The 21,892-nt window shown below is 37.7% G+C and overlaps 1 protein-coding gene across 1 annotated transcript; it reads right to left on the reverse strand.

Annotated features, from left to right (window-relative positions):
* Nucleotides 1-194: 194 nt before the first annotated feature.
* asmt2 (acetylserotonin O-methyltransferase 2) lies at nucleotides 195-18,545 on the reverse strand. The gene is made up of 9 exons (XM_017476304.3): nucleotides 18,354-18,545; nucleotides 14,953-15,044; nucleotides 13,674-13,848; nucleotides 12,674-12,803; nucleotides 10,534-10,602; nucleotides 7,744-7,862; nucleotides 7,211-7,348; nucleotides 4,163-4,285; nucleotides 195-2,402 (listed from the first exon to the last, which is right to left on the reverse strand). The coding sequence occupies exons 2-9, from the start codon at nucleotides 15,031-15,033 to the stop codon at nucleotides 2,191-2,193; spliced, it is 1,047 nt and encodes a 348-aa protein (XP_017331793.1). The 5' UTR covers nucleotides 15,034-15,044; nucleotides 18,354-18,545; the 3' UTR covers nucleotides 195-2,190.
* Between the last annotated feature and the right edge of the window lie 3,347 nt (nucleotides 18,546-21,892).

Genomic DNA, 21,892 nt, shown 5'->3' on the forward strand with positions numbered 1-21,892 from the left:
GGTGTGGCAGACAACCACTAACTTCACACAAGAATAAGAACATACAACACAACTAACACACAATTAACATACGAATCACTAAGCGCAGAGTGATCCCCCCCCCCCCCCCCCCCCCCACCAGATGTGCTAATTCATTAGGAAAGATTGTTATGATTGTTCTTGGATTTCATTACTTCACTGTGGGACACCATATGTAGAGAAGGTGACTGAAATTTATTCAGTGTTCTTGTGTTAACTGTTTACAAAACAAATGTGATTTTATCTGACATGTGGGACAGCCAATATGAGAGAACACAAATGTTGTCTGTTGACATTAATTAAAGACAAATATTATTAATTCTCAAATACTGTATTTCTGCAAAATGCACACACACACACACACACACACACACACACACACACACACACACACACAGAATCATGCTGTAATACTCATCAATAATCATTATATATAAGTGTAAAAGGAGTAATTATTTCTTAACATACAGTACACCCACCAGTCTAGTGCATTTAATACAAAAAAATATTATATACATCACAGCTTTTTTTTCACAGTTAGGGTCCAAACAGCAGTTATGTGAGGTAAACAGAGACCTGAAGAAAGTACAGATATAATTCCAGTCACTACAGTAATACTAATCATATTTTGATAAAGGAAGTGCAGGACTTCAGGCTGGAAATGTGGAACTTAAAGCTAAAAACTTCAGTGTTTAATCTCGTAATCTCTATCTACTGCATCTCTAGTGTGTGTGTGTGTGTGTGTGTGCAATTACCATGAACATTTTGGAGATTACTCCAAACTCATTTAAGGGCTGGTGTTGAATTCCGTCAAAGATTGTCTACGCATGTACACTGCAAAAAAGAAATTTCAAGAAAGCAAAAAAGCTTTGGTTTTGGGGAAATTAAGTCTTATTTTATGTGTAAAAAGAAAAATAATCTTATCAAGCATGTTTTGCATTAGAAAAGTATCTAATGCAAAACATAATGCAACATAAATAATAAAAAAAAATCTATATAATTTTAAGAAAATTGATCTAACTTTATCTTAATACGATATTCCAGCTAATATTGAGCTAGATTTAACCAGTAACAAGCTACAACAATGGTTTGCATCATATCCTGGCAGAGGAACATGATGGTTTTCCTTATTTTAAGACTAAGATCAATTGCATGCTTCAATTTTCCAATGAAGCAGCTGTGTCATGGTTATGCTGAAATCCACACTGAACTACATTACCCATCAGCCCCAGCATGTCACATGTCCCACTGATCACTCACACCTGTTCTGTGTTACCCCTAATAAGCATCCTTATAGAAGTTCTAATATTTCAGCACCTAATTGTCAAGCTTTTCTTGTTGTTGTGTTTATGTGTTGTCATGTGTGCTACAGCCGATCTCACAGTCCACATGTTTTTGTCTTGTGTCTGTTGTTTTTATTATGCTGTTTGGAAGAAATTGTGTCTTATTGTAAGCTTTTTTTTTTTCTTCTTCTAATTTTTAATCTCAGATTAAGGGATAGATTCTTAAAGTCAGCTCAATCAAAAGACGAAAATGTTCATTTTAAGTAAGACTATCTTAAATAGTTGAGTTTTAATTGTTTGTAAAAAAAATAATAATAATAATAAAAATAAATAAAAAAAACACTTGCTTAACTTTTGCCATTTTTGTCTGGTTTTAAGATCCAATAGCATTTTTAGTGACTGAATATTTATGGTATTTTCCAGAACTCTTACCAAGTCAGTTTTGCTTACCCCATTGGCAGATTTTTATTTTATTTTTCTTGATTTTAGTACACTAAGGAGACTAGATTTAAGTGTGTCTTGCATTTTTTTGCAGTGTAATACATGTTTTTGTCAAAGCTTTTCCTCCATTCTTCAGTCCATCCCTATAAGTTTGATTCTTCAACTAAAATAATCCTAAATAGACCATTAAATTAAATATGTGCGGCATAATAAATTGTTCCTATTGTTTTTATGTCCAAGAAACTACTAACTACACTTTTATCCTTACAAAAAATCCTGGATACAGAATTATAGATGATGTGAAATTTGAAAACAATCTCTCTACGAGGAATTAAGCATTTTAAAAAGTTTCCAAATACAGGGTTTCCTCTCTGCAATCCTGGTTCGCATTAACTTCATACAGCAGAGGAAACGTTATACTGCATTGATACAGGGGGTACATGTGTAGTTATTTGAGAGCGAGGATGGTGTCGTAGGATTTGCCCGTCCTGCACACCCCCACGTCAGTGAAGCCAGCCGCCGTGAGCAGGCGTGTGTAGTGAGAGGGTGGCTGCTCCTTCCCCTCCGTCTGAACCAGCATGTTCAGGGAGAAGAGCTGAGCCATGATGGGGCCTCTGTGGTTCTCCAACAACATAGCCTCTACCAGCAGAACACCTCCACCTACACACACACACCATGAAAGAGAGTACTGTAACATATTAGTGCTTTATTGAAATTATTCCAGAGGGAGGACAGTGAGGAAAAAGACATGAAATATAATCTCTGACGCGTTTCATCATTAACATGGCTTAAAAGCAATTTGGCAGAGCATGGCAGATGACCAATCACAAACCTTTCTGTTATCCGCTTACTGCTTCAAACGAAACTCTTTAACAACTTTTAGAAATGGGATTCCATGAACCTTTTTCTTTCTGTCCAGTGAAAATATTGTTCTCTGAAAATTGCAATGTGTCACAGTATTTAAAAGCTTGTTGTCCTGCTGTAAAGTGGGTATGCATGGAATTGCACAAAGCCAATCAGATTGCAGCCAGATCGCAATATCCTGAAGCTTGTGGCCATAAAAGTGTACAAAAGAAATAAGACGCTCCATACCCTGTGAACAGAGCACCTAAAGCCGACACTACATGCCTTATAATAAGGTAGTAACAGTGAGTGTATTATTAAAGGAATAGTTTGGAAAATGAACACAGTCTCCCCTTCACTTCAAATGGAGTCAGTCAGGCAAGGGTCAGTTTTGCACTGGAGCTGCCAGGCTAACGTAGCTAACAAATAAAGGAAATCAGTCTCATTAAAAACCACATCTGTGATGGGTTGGCACTCCGTCCAGGGTGTCAGTCCATCTCTATAAGTTTGACTTCATTGTCTAAAATAATCCTAAATAAACCATCAAATTCAATATGTGCTGCATAATAAATTGTTCCCATTGTTTTTATTTCCAAGAAACCACTAACTACACTTTTATCCTTACAAAAATGCCTGGATACAGAATTATAGATGATGTGCAATTTGAAAACAATCTCTCTATGAGGAATTAAGCATCCAAATACTCTGAGTGTGAAATACTCTGCCGTCCTGGTCGGCAGTAACTTCATACAGCAGAGGAAACGTTATACTGCATTGATACAGGGGGTACATGTGTGGTTATTTGAGAGCGAGGCTGGTGTCGTAGGATTTGCCCGTCCTGCACACCCCCACTTTAGTGAAGCCAGCCGCAATCCAGGGTGTCCCCTGCCTTGTGACCTGAGTTTCCTGGGATAGGCTCCAGGTTCCCCAGTGACCCTGTGTAGGATAAGCGGTATGGAAAATGGGTGGATGGGATGGACATCAAACCACATCCAGGTCTTTAGTGATGTCATACAGACTTGGTTTAGATCACGCCGATGTGGTTTAGGACACAATGTGACTTCCTGTAATCTATAAACATGAACAGAACATGATCAACACTTCATCTGTCTCTGACAAGCAGTGTCACCTTCTTCTCTTGCACAGGTCGGTGCCGCTACGACCACTAGATAGACCGTCCCAAAGTTTAAGGCGGAATCGTACTGAAAGCTGGAAGTTATGCGGATGATAAGATAGCTCCACTTCCGAACAGACTCTAAATGCTATTTTACGACATTGTTTATTTCAAAATTAAACGGCTTATAAAACTCATGTGAAATCACAAGATAGGTTTGAAACATTTACATGCTCCTTTGCAAAATTAAAACAGCAAAAGATTCGGGTTAAGTTGAAGAATGTAAATTGATTTTTTCACTAAACTATTCCTTTAATCTAACTGTACTCTAACTGTAATTAAGCTTTGCTCTACTCAGTGCAAAAGTGATAACAGGTCAGTAATCCACAATAATGCTCATGAAACTAACATCTTCAAGCCAATGACTAGCAAGTTAACATTGATGCAGCTCTCCTGTGCGCACCTGAATTACAGGCTGCGTGAATCTTCCTCAGCAGCATCAGACTTTTCTCCTCCTTCCAGTCATGGATGATCCTTGCTAGGACATACAGATCAGCAGCAGGGAGGTCTTCCTTAAAAAAGTCCCCTATATATATATATATATATATATATATATATATACACACACACACACACACACACACACACACACACACAATGTGAATCAGCTTAAAGACTGTTTAAACATTAGATTAAAATGCACCCAACAAATGATCCTTAACAGTGTAAACAATTATTTAAACAGCAAAAGAAAAGAGAAAAAAAAAAAGGTTCTGTGGATTACACTACTGTTCCACTGTGAACATACTGTATTTGCAAAACAAACAAAAGGATATAATTATATAATTATACAATAATTACCCACATGCAAAACACAATGTGTTGCTTAATTTAGCACTTATTAATGTCTTTGCTACATGGGAATCTTCCTTCACATTAAAACTAAAGCCTCACTTCCCACATAAACCGAATGTGAACGTTTTATCAATGTTGTGTTTCTGCACGTTGTCTTCTTTGTGCACTGCGTGAGTTTGTGTATCTGTATTTACTTTGTGTATTTAATGTGCTCTTTGTTAGTGCCTAAAATTCCCCTAGGAGTTCAAAAAGAAAAATACATGCATACAGTCAGGTACATAAATATTTGGACATTGATGACGTTGCTGTTGTTGTTATTTTTGCTGTCTACCACAGTATATTGGAGTTGAAATTAAATAATGAATATGATAATTATGTCTGCATGAAGTCTAGAACCCATAGACATTACTAGACACATGGTTTCTTCCCTGGTGATGCTCTTCCAGGCCTTTTACTGCAGCTGTCTTCAGTTCCTGTTTCCCTTCTCTATTCAAGTTGTTTCATCTGTCCATAGGATGCTGTTCTTGAACTGTACAGGCTTTTTAGATATTTCTGGCAAACTCTAATCTGGGTTTCCTGTTTTTGAGGCTTACCAGTGGTTTAAATCTTGTGATAATGTATTTACTCTGGTGAAGTCTTCACTTGACTGATGATGGGTGTTCTTGATCTGTCCAACTGTTGTGAAGGGGCTTGTTCTTCACCAGGGAAAGAATTCTTCGGTTATGTACTATAGTTGTTTTCTGTGGTCTCCCGGGACTTTTGGTATTCCTGAACTCACCAATGCATTCTTTCTTTTAAAGAATATGCCAAACAGTCGATTTGGACACACCTAATATTTGGACTTTTTATTGATTTTTATTGCGAGTTAACAGTAGCAGATTTCAAATGCAAATGCCACACTTAAAACCAACTGTAGGCCTTGGAACAGCTGAGCAGCCAAATGTACAATTACTTTTGGCAGTGCTTGGAGTTTGAGATCCACCAATTCTGGTTTGCTGGTTTTACACAAGACCAGACTGAAATTAATGGGGCAGTGCCATAGCCTCCAAAGTCCAATCTGCCATCCTGCAGGACCTTCATGACTACACCATCCCTCCCCCCATTTTTAAAGTCTTAAGACATACATGTTCCTTTCTTCTTTTCACTATTTTTTGGTACCTGCTTTTTTTTCAATATATTTTTTAAATGTATGTACATTGTCCTAAAGTAAAATATACTGTACGTGGATTGCATTCTTCTTCTTCTTCTTATTATTATAACAGTCATGTGAAAAATAAGTACACCCCATGGAAATTGTAGGCTTTTTTGACATATTTGGACAAGCAAACATTTGATCATCTTTGAAACAGTGCCTATTAATAAAAGTGATATACTGGAACAATAGCTTTTTCAATCATTTATTCAACAGAAATATGAATAGATTCTTCTGTGGAAAAAGTAATTACACCCTTGGCCTCAGAAGCTGGTATTGCCCCCTTTAGCAGAAATAACATCTTGAAGGTGTAATTGTCCACCAGGCTTGCTGGTATTTTTGACCACTCTTTCAATTTTCTTTCAGTTGCAAGATATTTGAGGGTTTTCTTACATGTACTGCCCGTTTCAAATCCCCCAAAACATTTCAATGGGATTCAAATCTGAACTTTGACTAGGCCAGTCCATAACCCTTCATTTCTTCTTTCTGAACCATTCCTTGGTGGATTTGCTAGTGTGCTTAGGTTCATTATCCTGTTGAAAGATCCATTTTCAGTTCAACTTCAACTTTCGGACAGATGGCCTCACATTATCTTCAAGCACGCTTTGATATAATGCAAAACTCACAGTTGAATCAATGAATGCAAGCTGTCCAGTCCGTGAGGCAGCAAAGCAACCTCAAACTATAACATTTCCACCACCATGCTTCACAGTTGGTATGAGGTGCTTCTCCTGAAAAGCTGTCTTAGGTCTGCGCCAAACATGTCTGCTGTTACTGTGACCAAACGACTCTACCTTTGATTCATCTGTCTAGAGCACATTATTCTTTGCCTATATGCTCATTGGCAAACTGTAGTCTTGCAAAGGCTTTTCCTGTCACGCCTCCCATGCAGGTCAAATTTGTGTAATCTCTTTCTGATTGTAGACGCATGCACTTTAACACCAACAGTTGCAAGACTTACTAGCAGATCCTGTGATGAAATTTTGGGGTTCTTGGAAACCTATTTTTTGCATGAGACGGTCTGCTCTTGGGCTGAATTTGCTGGGACGGCCAGTCCTGGACTAACTGGCAGTCATTTGAAATCTGCACCATTTGTAGATGATTTTCCTTACAGTGGAATGATGTATTTCAAATAATTTGGAGATCTTTTTAAATCCCTCGCCAGACTCATAGGCATCCACAAGCTTTTTTCTGAAGGCCTTATAGAACTATGTAGATCTTGGCATGATGACACCACACACCTCAATAAGAAATGGAACTCCAGACACTAGATATGAGAGGGGTAGAAATAAGACAGGTTCCACCTGCACTCCCTAAGCAGGTTCTAATCACTGGCACCCAACCCTGAACACCTGATTCTAGTTTTCAAAGACGATCGAATGTTTGCTTGGAGGGTTACTTTTTTTCACATGACTGTATATACTGTACATATACTGTTCTAACGTACAGAATACAAAAGCTGACCTTCAAGAAACTTGATGGTGTCATCACTTTGAGAGAAGTGCTTCTGGGCTGTTTGGATGACTTCTGGCAAGTCCAGGACAGTCAATGTGGAAGCAGGGTAGGCCTTAGCTAATTCACGGGCCAAGGCACCTGAACAACCTGTGAACAGATTAACCAGGAAACAGGGACATTTACTTCATTAAGGAGAAAAAAGATAGGGAATTGAGAACATTGTTATTTAAAAACACTCTTTGGGGGAAGGGATTTGTTGAAATTAAATTCGTACAATTTCTTTAATTTTACTGAACAAATTTATTGTAGTGACTCTGACTTATAAAGTAATATATATAGCAATAATTATGTCTAACAAGATATTCAGATGCATTCAGATACAAATATAACTCAACAATGCAACACCATGCATATGCTCTGATATTTAAAAATAAATAAATAAATAAATAAATAAATAAATAAAGTTACTGGTAGTTAACACAGACTTTTCTAACTTACTAATATGTGGGTATTTGTGTGAAAGCACATCGAAGTATACACACCTCCAACATCCACTATGGACTTAAATCTGGACAGGTCAAAAGCATTTACTACGTCATGGCCATCAATGACCCATGATGAGTTCATCAAACCCATAAACTTTAACATCTCTTCCTCTGACCTGCAATATATAGAAACATTTAAGTACTGTATATAAACTGGTGCAATGTGTGTGTGTCTCTCTCTCTCTTTCTCTCTCTCTCTCTCTCTCTCTCTCTCTCTCTCACACACACACCAGTATGTTAAGCAATGCCTTCTTTCTTTACAGATGCACACACATCTGTTTAAATGGCCTGATTAAATTCTGAATTTAAGAAAATATTAGCATTTATAGATTCACACAGAGAGTACAGATTCACACACACACAGTGATATGTGAGGTATCTGAGGACAGGGAGAGGAGATGGATGAGGGCCAGAGCCTCAAATTTTCTGTCTCAGTGCACAGACCAGCAAAAGAGATGCACTCACCCTCCTAAAATAACAAGCGGAATACACATACACACACGCGTATACACACATACACACAAACACACAGAGTGCCACTTCAGATAACAAGACATCTCTCGCTCACTCTCTCTCAAAATCAGTCACTGTCTGTGTCCTAAAGCTGGTGTGCTGCTGTGATGGAGGCTCTTGAATGGATTTTTGCAGCAAAAAATCCCTTGATACTGTAGCAGTTTCATTATCATCCTGGGCAGACATCAAATTTTGTTGCCAAAGCAACCACACAATAATAAAAATAAATAAATGGAAAATAAAATCAATAACACACGCTTGTCTAAACTAAACCTGATATATATGCTCTTATTGGAGCTGTAGTATTCATAGTATGATGATGATGATGATGATGATTTCCCAGCCATATTAGCAAGTGCATTCATGTCAGCGTTGTTTGTTGTATCTGCTTCCACAACACTGGGTATTTCCAAACTGGTGCTATAGTTACTCTTGATATCACTCAAGGATTCGCTGAGTTTATGTTACATTATAATATTTACTGTACTAAAGCAGCTACTAAAATGATAATACTCCATCAGGAAACCCAGCTTTCTGAAATAACATGACCTCCAACCTACAGGCCTCATGATTTCAAATAAAATAATGAAGACTGATACAAACACACATACAAATACAGAAAACACTAAATATACCCTTCCACCTACTTGAGCATTTTATCTATATTAAAAGGATCCGATATGCAAAAAGGAGGAACATTGGCCTCAAATACCCCATTGTATAAAATCTATTGAACTAGTTGTTAAATTATAAAATCAAAAACAAATGTGCATTCACAAATATAATAAGCATTAATGTCATTGTGCTGCTGTGTGAAACTTTCATTTGTGTTTTATGATATCTGATCACATCCCTTAATACACTTGACTACATCAACAAGCAGCAGAGCAGTATAAGGATCCTCCCTGTCTTATTGCCTCATACACACATCTCATCATTTTTACACTAATGAACGGCACAAATGTTGAAACCAGCCTTCCATGCAAGGATTTTGATTAAATTACATGTGAGTCAGCTCTCAACTTTCACCTAAAGCCACTGACGCCGATTCACACGCACATGATACATCATTAGATGCCCCATGGATGGCATTTTGCTACTACCACATATCTAGTCAGTCAGCAAGACATGTTTGGTATACAGTATTTGACACCAAACTGACCACAAATTTGTCATTGCTCACTGAGACAATTCTGGCTGAGTGAAAAAATTCATTAAACTCGCTCTATTTTCACCCTTAATATACAGAATATCTCATAAATTCTCATCAAAGGAGAAAAAACAAGGCTAAATAAAAGTTTTATTTATTTTGAAAGTTTCTATTTGTTTAAGTTATTTTATAACTTGTTCAATATGTCTACCATTATTCTCAAAACAGTAGAATTATTTGGATTCGTTCTTCCTTGCTCAGCTACATCATGGTCTGTAAAAATATGAAAACAAACATTAACTCGATGACGCTGGACTTAAGGGACATCCTATATACACGACCAGTCAAAAGTCTGTGGACACGTCACTGAAATGTTTTGATCTGAAGGTGTATGATTAAATGCTCAAAATCGGTGTTGTGGACAGAAATACAATTGTGCCAACATATTCATTTCTTTCATTAGATAACTAATATTTTATTTACAAAAAAAAATTAAAAATTTAAACGGGTGACTTGGAGTGAAATATTATGAAAAGCAGCCGATAAGAGTCCAGCGTAGGTTGGGAACTCCTTTAATACGGATTTAAAAGCATCTCAGGGAAATTCCTCAAGAAATCGGTTGAGAAAAATGTCAAGAATACATTTCTGGAAACTTTAGGCAAAAAGGGTGTCTACTTTGAAGATGCTAAAATATTACAGTATTTTGATTTATTTGTTTTTTTTTATCACAACATAATTCCCATAGTTCCATTTGTGTTACTCCAGAGTTTTGATGACTTTATTATTATTCTAAAATGTGGAGAAAAAAAAATAGAAATAAAGAATGTGTGTCTAAATTTTTGACCGGTAGTATATGCTCCCTGATTTGACCTTCCATTTGCTTCTCTAAAGCGCTCATTATACGACAGACTTAGGTATGACCTTTGCTGTGTTTTGTTGAGTGGCCTCTTTATTTTAAATGTTGTCTGCTACCAGGAAAGCGACATGCTACTGTGAATGTCATTTTTAGAAAGGCTGTAGTTAGTCATGCATTGTGTGAAAACAGGAATGGGTAGCTCACACAGTATGTAAGAAACACAGCAGTGCATGAGCATGTTACTTGTGAGAGGGAGTCATAATCTCACCTGTATATAGCTGAGAAGATGTCTTCCGATGAGAGACCAAAGGTTTTTTCATTTTGGTTCTTTCCTTCCCTGTGAAGTTTAAAACAGCAACCTGATATTTAAACTTATTAAGCTTGACCTACAGTTTTTCTTTCAGAATTATTAATTCCTCCAGATTTAGAAAGACTGCAATGTCTAAAGTGTTTTGTGACAAATGTTATGAAGCTAGGAGTGATTGACATTACTGCTTGCTTAACATCGAGTACAGACCACATCCTAATGAGGGTTATTTTGCAACTGTAAACGAGAACTTGAGCAGCTCCTACTTTGCGTTAGACAAGACCAGACCCTCCACTGAAGGCCATCACGTAGGGGTTGTTGAATAGAAGGCAGCAGATGAGACGGTGGTGGTTGCAGAAAGTGAGAGATGGAAATTTATAGAAAGTTAACTCGGAAGAAGGTAGAGCTTTAAGTGTGGTCTTTCTCCCAAACTTTAGCTATTTCATAACTCTATATATACTATATGACCAAACGTTCGTAGACACCGGATCATCACAGCCATATTTAGGCCTTCCAAAACTTTTGAAACAAAGTTGGAAGCACAGAATTGTATATGATGTCTTTGGTTGTTGTAGCATTAAGATTTCCCTTCACTGGAACAAAGAGGCCCAAACATGTTCCAGCGTTACAATGCCCCTTTGCACAAAGCGAGCTCCATGAAGACATGGTTTGCCAAGGTTGGTGTGGAAGAACTGTAGTATCCCGCACAGATCTCTGACCTCAACCCCACCCGAACACCTTTGGGATGACCCAGGCCTCCTCAATCAACATCAGTGCCTGATCTCACTAATGCTCTTGCGGCTGAATGGATAAATCTCCACACCCATGCTCCAAAATCTAGTGGAACGCCTTCCCAGAAAAACAAAGGTTATGATAAGAGCAAAGTTGGCACTACACCTGGAACAGGATGTTCAACAAACACATATGGGTGTGATTGGTCAGTTGTCCATATACAGTACTTGGACTACTACATGGCCATATAGTGTACATACATGCAGTAGGATTACTCTATTTGAAGCTTTTTTCCCCCACTCTGGACATGGACCAGCAAACCAACAATAATGTCAAAGCAATGGCACTGCTTGGCTAGTAGTTCAGACAATTTAAAAGCTGGATTGTGGTAAGTGGAGGCTGATATCTATTCATTGTTTATTCGTAATAACCACTGGTGAATCCAGTGCCTATTCTGAGAACACAAACATAAACATTCACACACTCATTCACACCTAGGGGCAATTTATCATAGCAATTTCATGTTCCAGCATGGTTTTTGGAGGTGGGAAGAAACCAGAGAACCTGGAGTAAACCCACAAGGACACAGGGAGAACATGTGACACTCTGAGAAGACAGTAACCTGAGGCCAGGACGAACCGGGGACTCTGGAAAGTGCCACAGTAAATAGATTTTTCTCAGAATAAAAAAAGTAAGGCATCTCTGATATCGGAACCTCTCAGCTCCAGGGTTCCCAGTTCTAGTCTGAGGTCAGGTTACTGTCTGTGTGTAGTTTTGCATGTTCTCCTAGTGTTTGCACATGTTTCTTATAGGTTCTCCTGTTTCCTTTCATCTCACAAAACATGCTGGTAGGCAGACTGTGGATGCAAAATTGCTCATAGGTGTGAGTGAGACTGTGAGCGAGAGTGTGAGTGTCTCCTGCCTTGTGCGTAATATTCTCGGGATCCACTTTGACTCGGATACATAGATTTGCTCAGTATTGTTTATATAACAGTGTACAAAGACCTCACCAGCCTTTCATCCTAGAGCGAACTCAACTGGTTTTTCAATGATCTTTTGCCGTAGAGGTCACATGGTATAGCTGAGAATCAAACCTACATCAGAGAAGTTTTAAGCACTTTTGCAATTCCATTTGAAGAGGTAGGATTGTAAAAGCAGGCACCTGAGGCACATATGGTAAATGATTTACTGAGACCAGCTTATAAAAAGTGTGACTGTCTTGAACGGTAGCGCTACAGTTACTGAGCTGATGGACTGTTACATCAAGCTGGTCGTTTTCTTCCCATGGTGCACACTTGTCTAAGAGCAATTTTACAATTAGAGTCACTACATAATATACAGTACACCTATTTTTACTAGAATGTCTTACCTGACCGCATCTCCCAAGTTGTTCCAGAGAGGGTAGATGGTCTGGGACTGGTAGATGATCATGTCATATAAAGATTTAGCGCTGTTCTTGGCCAGATACAGATTAGCAACATCAGTACTGCTGTAATAGGCTACAAGAGAAGAAAGGACAAAATAAAGCTTATAATATTATATATATGTATATATATATATATATATATATATATATATATATATATATATATATATAATATTATAAGCTTTATTTTGTCCTTTATATATATATATATATATATATATATATATATATATATATACACACACACACATATACGCACACTATATATATATATATACATATATATATATATATATATATATATATATATATATATATATATATATATATATATATATATATATATATAAGTAAATCTGATTGGTCAGTTGTCCATATACAGTCCTTGTATTACTACATGGCCATATAGTGTACATACATGCAGTAGGATGCAGTTGGTGTGTATATACATATATAATAAAAAATAAACCATCACAATGTTTATCATCTATTTTGGATTTATAAATGACCTTTGAGTCAATTATTCAGGAATCAATCTTGAATTATTTATAAAGTCTAAAAGGGAGAGGATGGGTCTACTGAAATATTAATCACCAATTCTCAGAGATTCATCACGAAGCCTGACGAGTTTCTCAGAGCTGAAATAAACAGGAATTAAACCCTAATTCATTCAAACTTCTTTTTAGCCCACATCTAAGTACAGTATACTTTTCAGTGTAAGGATCCTTATTGAGGGAGGTCTGCCTAAACAGGAAGCATTTGTATATGGACAATTGTCAGTCATTAACGTTCATTAACATTTTTGTTTTTAATGTTCTCGTAAGCTCACCTCTCTTTGATGTCTTTTCTGTTTGAAATAAACTTCCCAGCTCCAACTTGTGTTAGCTACACCTACAGTAGACACACCTATGTACTGTGTTACTTTCTCTTGAAGTACACGTACCTGTGCCCTGTGTTAGCTCCACCTCCAAGACCTCAACACCCACAAGCGCATCGAGGAGCCGCTCCATGCCATCCTCACTGGTGCCGAGTTCTCGTGCTACCTCAGCTGCACTCAGGGGCTTCTGGGATTGCAGAAGCAAGTCGAACACACCCTGCTCACATGCTGAAAAGATCACCTGCGGAGGAAGAAGGTTCCTTTTCAATAAAATGAAAAGATGTGGGTAGAAATCCTGATTGAATGGTGGCCAATATTTAGACAAAAAAATATTTAATTCAGTGTCAAATACTGTTTTGCAGTGTTGACAATGAAGCAAATTTAAACTGACATTTGCAATGCTTAACAATCGAAAAATGGATTAATATTCCTAAAGCAGTAAAGAATTTGTGCAAAGAACTTCAACGTTTTGAAGGTTATAACGCGCTAGAACATATGCTGTCTGTCAAAAGTTAGGAGATGGTAAATGGTCTGCACTTATATAGCGCTTTTTGAACCTTAGCGGTTCCAAAGCACTTTACACTGGTTCTCATTCACCAATTCACACACGCACTCACACACCAACGGTAGCAGAGCTGCCATGAAAGGCGCTAGCTTGCCATCGGGAGCAACTTGGGGTGCAGTGTCTTGCCCAAGGAGATACCTTGCCTTGGTTTTAAAATGCTCAATTAAAGTTTGATTGTCAATGACTCCAAACTACTTGCGATGGAAGGACCAGCACACTTACCAATGCTTACTGAAATCACAATTCTCTGAGAAGAGTCAGATTGAAACGTTCAAGAAAGGCATGCAGCACATATAATGTTTAAGTAAGGGGTGTGATGTTATAGGGAAATAATCAGCAATGCGTTAGTGTGATGTGGACCAACGCGAAGTATTTTACAATAACGGCACGTCCCGAAGTGTTTTATTCCTCTTATGCCTCATCAACTTGCCAATTGTAACAATTTTTTTAAATTAGGTTCCCTGACCCCATGTCCCATTTTTCAATAATAAAGGAAATCAATAATCCACCCATCCACCTCAGAGGTCTGCTTAGTACTGGCATCAGGCAAACCACAGAAATGGTTCAGAAACTAAACAAAGACTTATTCAATGCTATTAGTCATGGTCAACTGAATCCCCTGCAGCCAAACAGAAAGGAGGCCACAGTGCCAACTGACTGGCATGGAACAAAACCATTCTAGATAAGTAATGATTTGTTGAGAGAGGGAGCAGCAGGGTGCTGAGATCTATTCACTAACGAGCAAAAGTTCTGAGGATAGAAAAGACACCCGACTCCAACCTTGGAAATTCTGAAGCCATTGAAGTACTCCAGTAATTTGAAAGGGTAGTCTAGTTCACTTTGAGATAGATGCTCAGCCATGGTGGAAACTCCTGGTGAAATGGAGAAGAGAACAAAAATAAGTTAATGTCACGGTCCAGGTAGAATTATCCAATCAGCAGATCAGCAATCCAAATGTATAGCAAAGCAAATGAGGATTAAGGGTCTGGCTAAAGGATCAGTTCTTTGATTTAAACTCACTGGTCACTTGCACAGTAAGAGCTCAAGTACTTAAACACCTAAAGTAGTCTTTGTGTATGAAAAGGTTTGTGATCTAAAACTCACAGCCTAATAATGTCGAATTAGATCAGTTCAGATGTTGCATGTATGTTATAAATTAGCAATAAACAGGAAAATATATATAATGAAATAGCATCTCTTTAAAATGACTTCAAGCTCCAAATAGGGCTTTGCAAAGCCACAGTTTACACCAAGTAGTAAGGTTAGAGATTATAGATGTGCATATGATGCTCTATCGACAATATTTTTGTGCTATATGCAAAGTCTTATTGAAGCCAGCTTTTTATTTGTTGTTATATTTTAGGAGGTACAGTACAGAGTATGCAGATTTTGTCAGCCACTACTAAAATAAATTAGATCAACAGGTTTTCCACCATAATAAAACCTTGGAGACAGAGGATTTTGTGCTTTCAGGTTTTTCAGGAACACATCTAGCTGAATTATTTAGTCTTATTAACTTCAAGAGAGAGAAGAAAAAGAGGCTAGTGAGGGAATGACTGTTTATAGCTCCGATAACACAGGTGAACTAACTTGTTTCCCAAGACATTCCCCAACAATAAATGTAACTATAAATGGTTAAATTGTACAACATATCACTGAGAAATCAATTAGAAATGGTAAATTGCTGTGTTTTAAGAGGACGTACGTACCTCTATAGGAAAACCAACTTTGGGTTGTAACAGTAACTCCGCTTCATGTCAGGCTACGTCACACCACTGTAACTGATTATTTTCCCATGAAAGCAAGCCCCAAGGGTTTTATTCCTTACTTAACTAAGAGTATCTTGGTCACATTCTAATACTATCTTCCTCTCATTTCATTATATTTCATCTGGAACTGTCAATATACATGTAGTGTACCTATTATTTATTTATTTATTTTTAAATCCAGAAGTATTGTGGATAGATACAGTCAGGTCCATAAGTATTTGGAGAGTAAAAGTTTTTGATGTACACCACCACACTAGATTCGAAATGAAGCAATCAAGATGCGATTGAAGTGTAGACTTTCCACTTTAATTCAAGGGGTATAACAAAAATATTGCATTAACCATTTAGGAATCACAGCCATTTGTTCTTCATTTTCACAGACTTGAAAGTAAATGTACAATTGACTGCTAAGTAGTTTTAAGGCCAGGTGTGTCCTGTTTCCTCATTATTTCATGACAAATTAAGACTTTAAGGTAAAAGGTCTGGCCATGAAACTACTTATCAGCCAATTGTCCAATTACTTTTGAGCCTGTAAAAATGGAGGGAACATCTTGATTGCTTCATTTCCAATCCACTGTGGTGGTGTACAGAGGCAAAATTAAATAACTGTTCAAATCCACAATACTTCTGGATTTAAAAAATAAATAAATAGGTACACTACATGTATAGTCACAGTTCCAGATGAAATATAATGAAATTAGAGGATGATAGTATGAAACAGCTTTACCCCATTTTTTAAAAAAGAACTCTAGATGTTCACATTAACACATTAATGTTATTTTAAATGTTTCAATGGAGCATACATAGCCTAGAAAATGTCCCCTGTCTGTAACTGTGTGTTAATCGTAGAGTTGGGGTACTCGATCCCGGACCAGGTTCAATTAAGAATGAACTCGAACTTGACACGGACTCGGACAATTTGGACTTGGAAATTTTTTATGTGTAACATGAAAAGAAAGATAAAATTAAATAAGGACATAAAATTAAGATAACAAGAAATGAATTAATGTCTCCCTGCCTGACCAGAGGCTTTCTGTACGCACGCACAGGAAAGTGCCTCATCATGCTAGCACCCAACTGAGTTCTCTTTAGCTACTTATTATGCATGAACGGTCAAATAAATACACACACATCATGTCAAAATGCAGGTCTGGCCGAGTATTCATGCAAACACAGTCGGTTATGTCTTAAGTGAATGTAAACAGTAGGAGGGGAAATAGGAGGTGTGTCAATACAGTATATTGGATCTGTGCATTAGGTCTTAAAGTGACAGCAGTCTAATAAACCTGCTGCTGTCTGTGTCATTAATGTTAATCAAACAACAAAAGACAAAGTGAAAATCACTCACTCACTCACTCACTCATTTGACTGAATAACTTCAGTAAATGTAATAAGAATCACAGTATATGGCATGCAGTGACGTCTATTTTATTTGACATTTAATTGCTTCATTCAATTTCCATAGTATTTCTTACTTGAACACTACTGATAGACCTACCTGAGAAAACGTATCATTATCGTGAAATAAGATTGGAGTCATATCGCCCAGCCCTAAACATTAGCATTTGGTGATTCCAGTCTTGAATTTCACGTAAAATGTTAAATGTACTTCTTAATGTAGTAAAATATCATAAACCCGGCTATTTTTTTTTTTTATTTTAGGAATTTTTTTTTTTTAGAACAGAGCTTGTTGTTACTGTATGACATGCTGCTAAATGTAACTCTATTCATAGTGTGATACAATAACTAAACAGGTTCATTTGTATTTTCAAACACTTGTAATAGAATAAAAGTTCTACATATACCTCTATATCCCTTTTTTTTCTTTAAAATCACTTTTTGATATAGAAACTAGTTGAGGTGCTGATGACATGAAAAAAAAAATATTAAATGGCAATGGCAAGATGTAACAGTGTTTTTTTTTTGTTGTTGTTGTTACATTTATGTTGCCATTGGTTTGTGAAGGTTAAAATATTAAGTTAACAGCTCATTGTTGAGTTTACAATTGTAATTACTTTCTGGACTCGACTCAGACTTAAGTCCAACTCAGCCCCTTTTGGACTCGGACTCGATCGGTTAAGGACTTGGTCTCGACTCGGACCCAACACTAGTTAATCGTGTCTGTAAAGTCAGGGAGAAAATGGATTTGTCTCACATGACTTGCCAGCGTGATTAAATCGACCTCTGTGCTGCATTTAATAGCTGTCATGGACAGATGTTTTATGAGAACAGCTGTTTAATCTGTCAACATGCCCAACCTTCACACTGACAATCAGAGCCGGACAATCATAAACCTATCGTTCAGTATATATTCGGTGCTTTGATGTGTTGTTTGTGTCTATGCGATTCCAATAACGCTAAAACAAACATTTTGGTCGAACATAAGAATCAGTCTGGTGGTATTTCACTTACCAAACAACACAAAAGGCTGAGCGGAGTGTTCAATCCTGGTTTGTTCTTGATTTGCTCCGATTATAAACTGCAAAATATCAACCAAACTCCTAAAACTAGAGCATTTAAAAACATAAAACACGACCAAGGAGGAACAAACCTCTTCCAATGGCCGTCCAACCAAACACCACTGCTACACCGTTAGATGAACTTGATGTTTGTAAAGTCACCAGCAGATGGCGCACAAACACCACTTTGACAATAATTCCTTTTCTTCGTGGGTAAAAATGCTCAAGTTTTCGGCGCTTTTCTCAGTGACTTCCCCTCGCCATTTCCCCTTGAGGAAGAACTAGAAGTCCCGTCGCCATCTTACAAGACCCACGAACGTCATTTTTAACTATTAAACTAATATACGTAGATATGATACGTTGCTTAATAATGTTTAATGAAGAAAGATGAATGAATATGTATAATATGCAAATTAGGGAACGCCCCCTCGCCCTCCTTGTCAGTGTGTCCCATTTGGCAAATTAGTGACTTTTCATAGTTACTTCGACTTTTATAAAATATTTCGAAGCGAGGCTGTATTTCACCTTTTAAAAAATATATTTGGATTTTTTTTTAAACAATGTGAGTGTTTGTGTGTAATATTAATAACAACCACAGCACACAGTGCAAGCAAATCGCTTATAATTTTATATATACACTCAGTGAGCACTTCATTAGGAACACCTGTACACCTGCTCATTCATGCAATTATCTATTCTATCTATGCTACAGTATTATCTGGGGCAGTGGTTGGACTCAGATGTTGAACTACTGCTCGGAAGGTTGTGAGTTCAAATCTCAGCACTGCCAAGCTGCCACTGCTAGGCCCTTAAGCAAGGCCCTTAACCCTTAACTACTCAGTTGTATAAAAATGAAATTAATGCAAGTCGGTCTCTGGATAAGGGCATCTGTAAAGTGCTGTAAATGTAATGTAATAAAGTGGCAGCAGTTCAATGTATAAAATCATGAAGATACAGGCTCGCAGCTTCAGGTCATCCTCACATCAACTATAAAATGGGAAGAAATGTGATCTCTGTGAATTTGCCTGTAGCATGATTGATGGTGCCAGGTGGTCTGGTTTGAGTATTTCTATTACTGCTGATCTCCTGGGATGTTCACAATAGTCTTGAGAGTTTACTCAGAATTGTGCAATAAATAAACATCCAGTGAGACCCAGTTCTGTGGACTGAAATGCCTTGGTGATGAGAGAGGTCAGTGGAGAATGGCCAGGCTCGTTCGAACTGGCAGAATGGCTACAGGAACTCAGATAATCACTCTGTACAATTGTGGTGAGCAGAAAAGCATCTCAGGATGCACAGCATGTCGAACCCTGAGGCGGATGGGCTACAACAGCAGAAGACTACGTCGGGTTCCACTTCTGTCAGCCAAGAACAGAAAGCTGAGGATGCAGTGGGGACAGGCTCGGCAAAACTGGACAGATGAAGACTGGAAAAACGTAGCCTGGTCTGATGAACCTCGATTTGTGCTGAGGTACACAGATGGTAGGGTCAGAATTTGGCATCAACAGAATGAATCCATTCACCCAGTCTGCCTTGTGACATCAGTCCAGGCTGGTGGAGGTGGTGTAATGGTGTGGGGAATGTTTTCTTTTCACACTTTGACCCTGTTAATACCATCAATCATCGCTTAAATTCCACAGCCTATGTGAGTATCGTTGCTGATCATGTGCATTCCTTCATGGCCTCAATTTACCATCTTCTACTGCCTACTTCCCGCATGATAACGCACCATGTTACAAAGCAAAAGCTGTTCCATGAACTGGTTTCATGAACAAGCCTGCAATCCCAAATGAGTTGAGTTCACTAACATTTGCTAACTTAGTAAACTAGTTAACTGCTAGTAAGCTAGTTACTAATCACATCTAGATCATCTGTATATGCAAAATGATGTGTATATAATACTTAGCCTAACATAAATCACAGCATTTATTAGTTTACCCTGCAATGTGGTGTTATGAAACATAATCAGAGTTTTCCCTTGATAATAGCTAGAAGCAGGAATGTTTTTTTTTTTTTTTTTTTAAATGTTAACATTATACCACAGTGTGTTTGAATCCTTGAATCTAGGTTTTGATTAATTTTCTATAGGATCAGCTCTGACATTAGTTCCGGCTATAATTTAAAGGACAGTTAATTAATGCACTCATTCCATCACATTATGGTTTTATAGTAACTCATTCACAAGGACTGGAATGGCAGACACTCCATATAATCCAAGGATAATAATAAAGGAGTAAAAACATTATTAGCAAACAAAAATGTGTAATTAATATCACATAGCTTTCTGTTAGGAGACATTCATTTACCATTTATGGAAGGAGTCTCAAGCGGTTGTCCGCTAATCGTAGGGTTGCTGGTTCGATTCCCAGCCCACATGACTACACATACCTGATACACGAAGTGTCCATGGGCAAGACACTGAACCCCAAGTTGCTCCCAATGGCAAGTTAGCGCCTTGCATGGCAGCTCTGCTACCACTGGTGTGTGTGTGTGTGAATGAGAACCAGCGTAAAGCGCTTTGGAACCGCTAAGATTAAAAAAGCACTATATAAGTACAGACCATTGACCACAGCTGTGAGTAGCAAAAGTATGTGAAACTCTAGGATTAGCAGTTTAATTTGAAGGTGAAATTAGAGTCTGGTGTTTTCAATCATTGGGGTGACAATCAGGTGTGAGTGAGCACCCTGTTTTATTTGAAGAACAGGGATCTATCAAAGTCTGATCTTCACATGTTTGTGGAAGTGTATCACTGCATGAACAAAGGAGATTCCTGAGGACATCAGAAAGAGTTGCTGATGCTCATCAAACTGGAAAAGGTCACAAAACCATCTCTAAAGAGTTTGGACTCCACCAATCCACAGTCAAGACTGATTGTATACAAATGGAAGAAATTCAAGACCAGTGTTACCCTCCCCAGGAGTGGTCAACCAACAAAGATGTAATAGTCCACAAGGGAGCCAGGATAACTTCTAAGCAACTAAAGGCGTCAGTCACATCGGCTAATGTTAATATTCAAGAGTCCACAATCAGAACACTGAACAACAATGGTGTGCATGGCAAGGTTGCAAGGAGAAAGCCACTGCTCTCCAAAAAGAACATTGCTGCCCATCACACCAGACACTGAAAGCAAAGGTTCACATACTTTTGCCACTCACAGATATGTAATATTGGATCATTTTCCTCAATATATAAATTACCAAGTATAATATTTTGTCTCCTTTGTTTTAACTGGGTTTTCTTTATCTACATTTAGGACTTGTGTGAAAATATGATGATGTTTTAGGTCATATTTATGCAGATATATATATATATACACAAAGTTCACAAACTTTCAAACATCACTGTACAAAACCTTTCCTAATGATGTACAATAAACTGCACACTGGTCATAAATCTACCAATAAAATGTGTAAATGTTATGATCTCTTACACAGCACAACACAATCACCCTCTCCTTTGTGAACGTGGAGGTCATTAAAGCTGAATGACACG

The sequence above is a fragment of the Ictalurus punctatus genome, chromosome 9 (assembly GCF_001660625.3).
Source record: "Ictalurus punctatus breed USDA103 chromosome 9, Coco_2.0, whole genome shotgun sequence".
Taxonomy (NCBI): domain Eukaryota; kingdom Metazoa; phylum Chordata; class Actinopteri; order Siluriformes; family Ictaluridae; genus Ictalurus; species Ictalurus punctatus.

Bases quoted from the DNA above. Each gene is read 5' to 3' on its own strand.
- asmt2 (XM_017476304.3), bottom strand. From the start codon at position 15,033: ATGGCTGAGCATCTATCTCAAAGTGAACTAGACTACCCTTTCAAATTA. The intron at 10,603-12,673 runs GTAAGACATTCT...TAAACTTCACAG, and splicing joins AACTTGGGAGATGCGGTCAG to GGAAGGAAAGAACCAAAATG. The intron at 7,863-10,533 runs GTGAGATTATGA...TATATATTGCAG, and splicing joins ATCTTCTCAGCTATATACAG to GTCAGAGGAAGAGATGTTAA.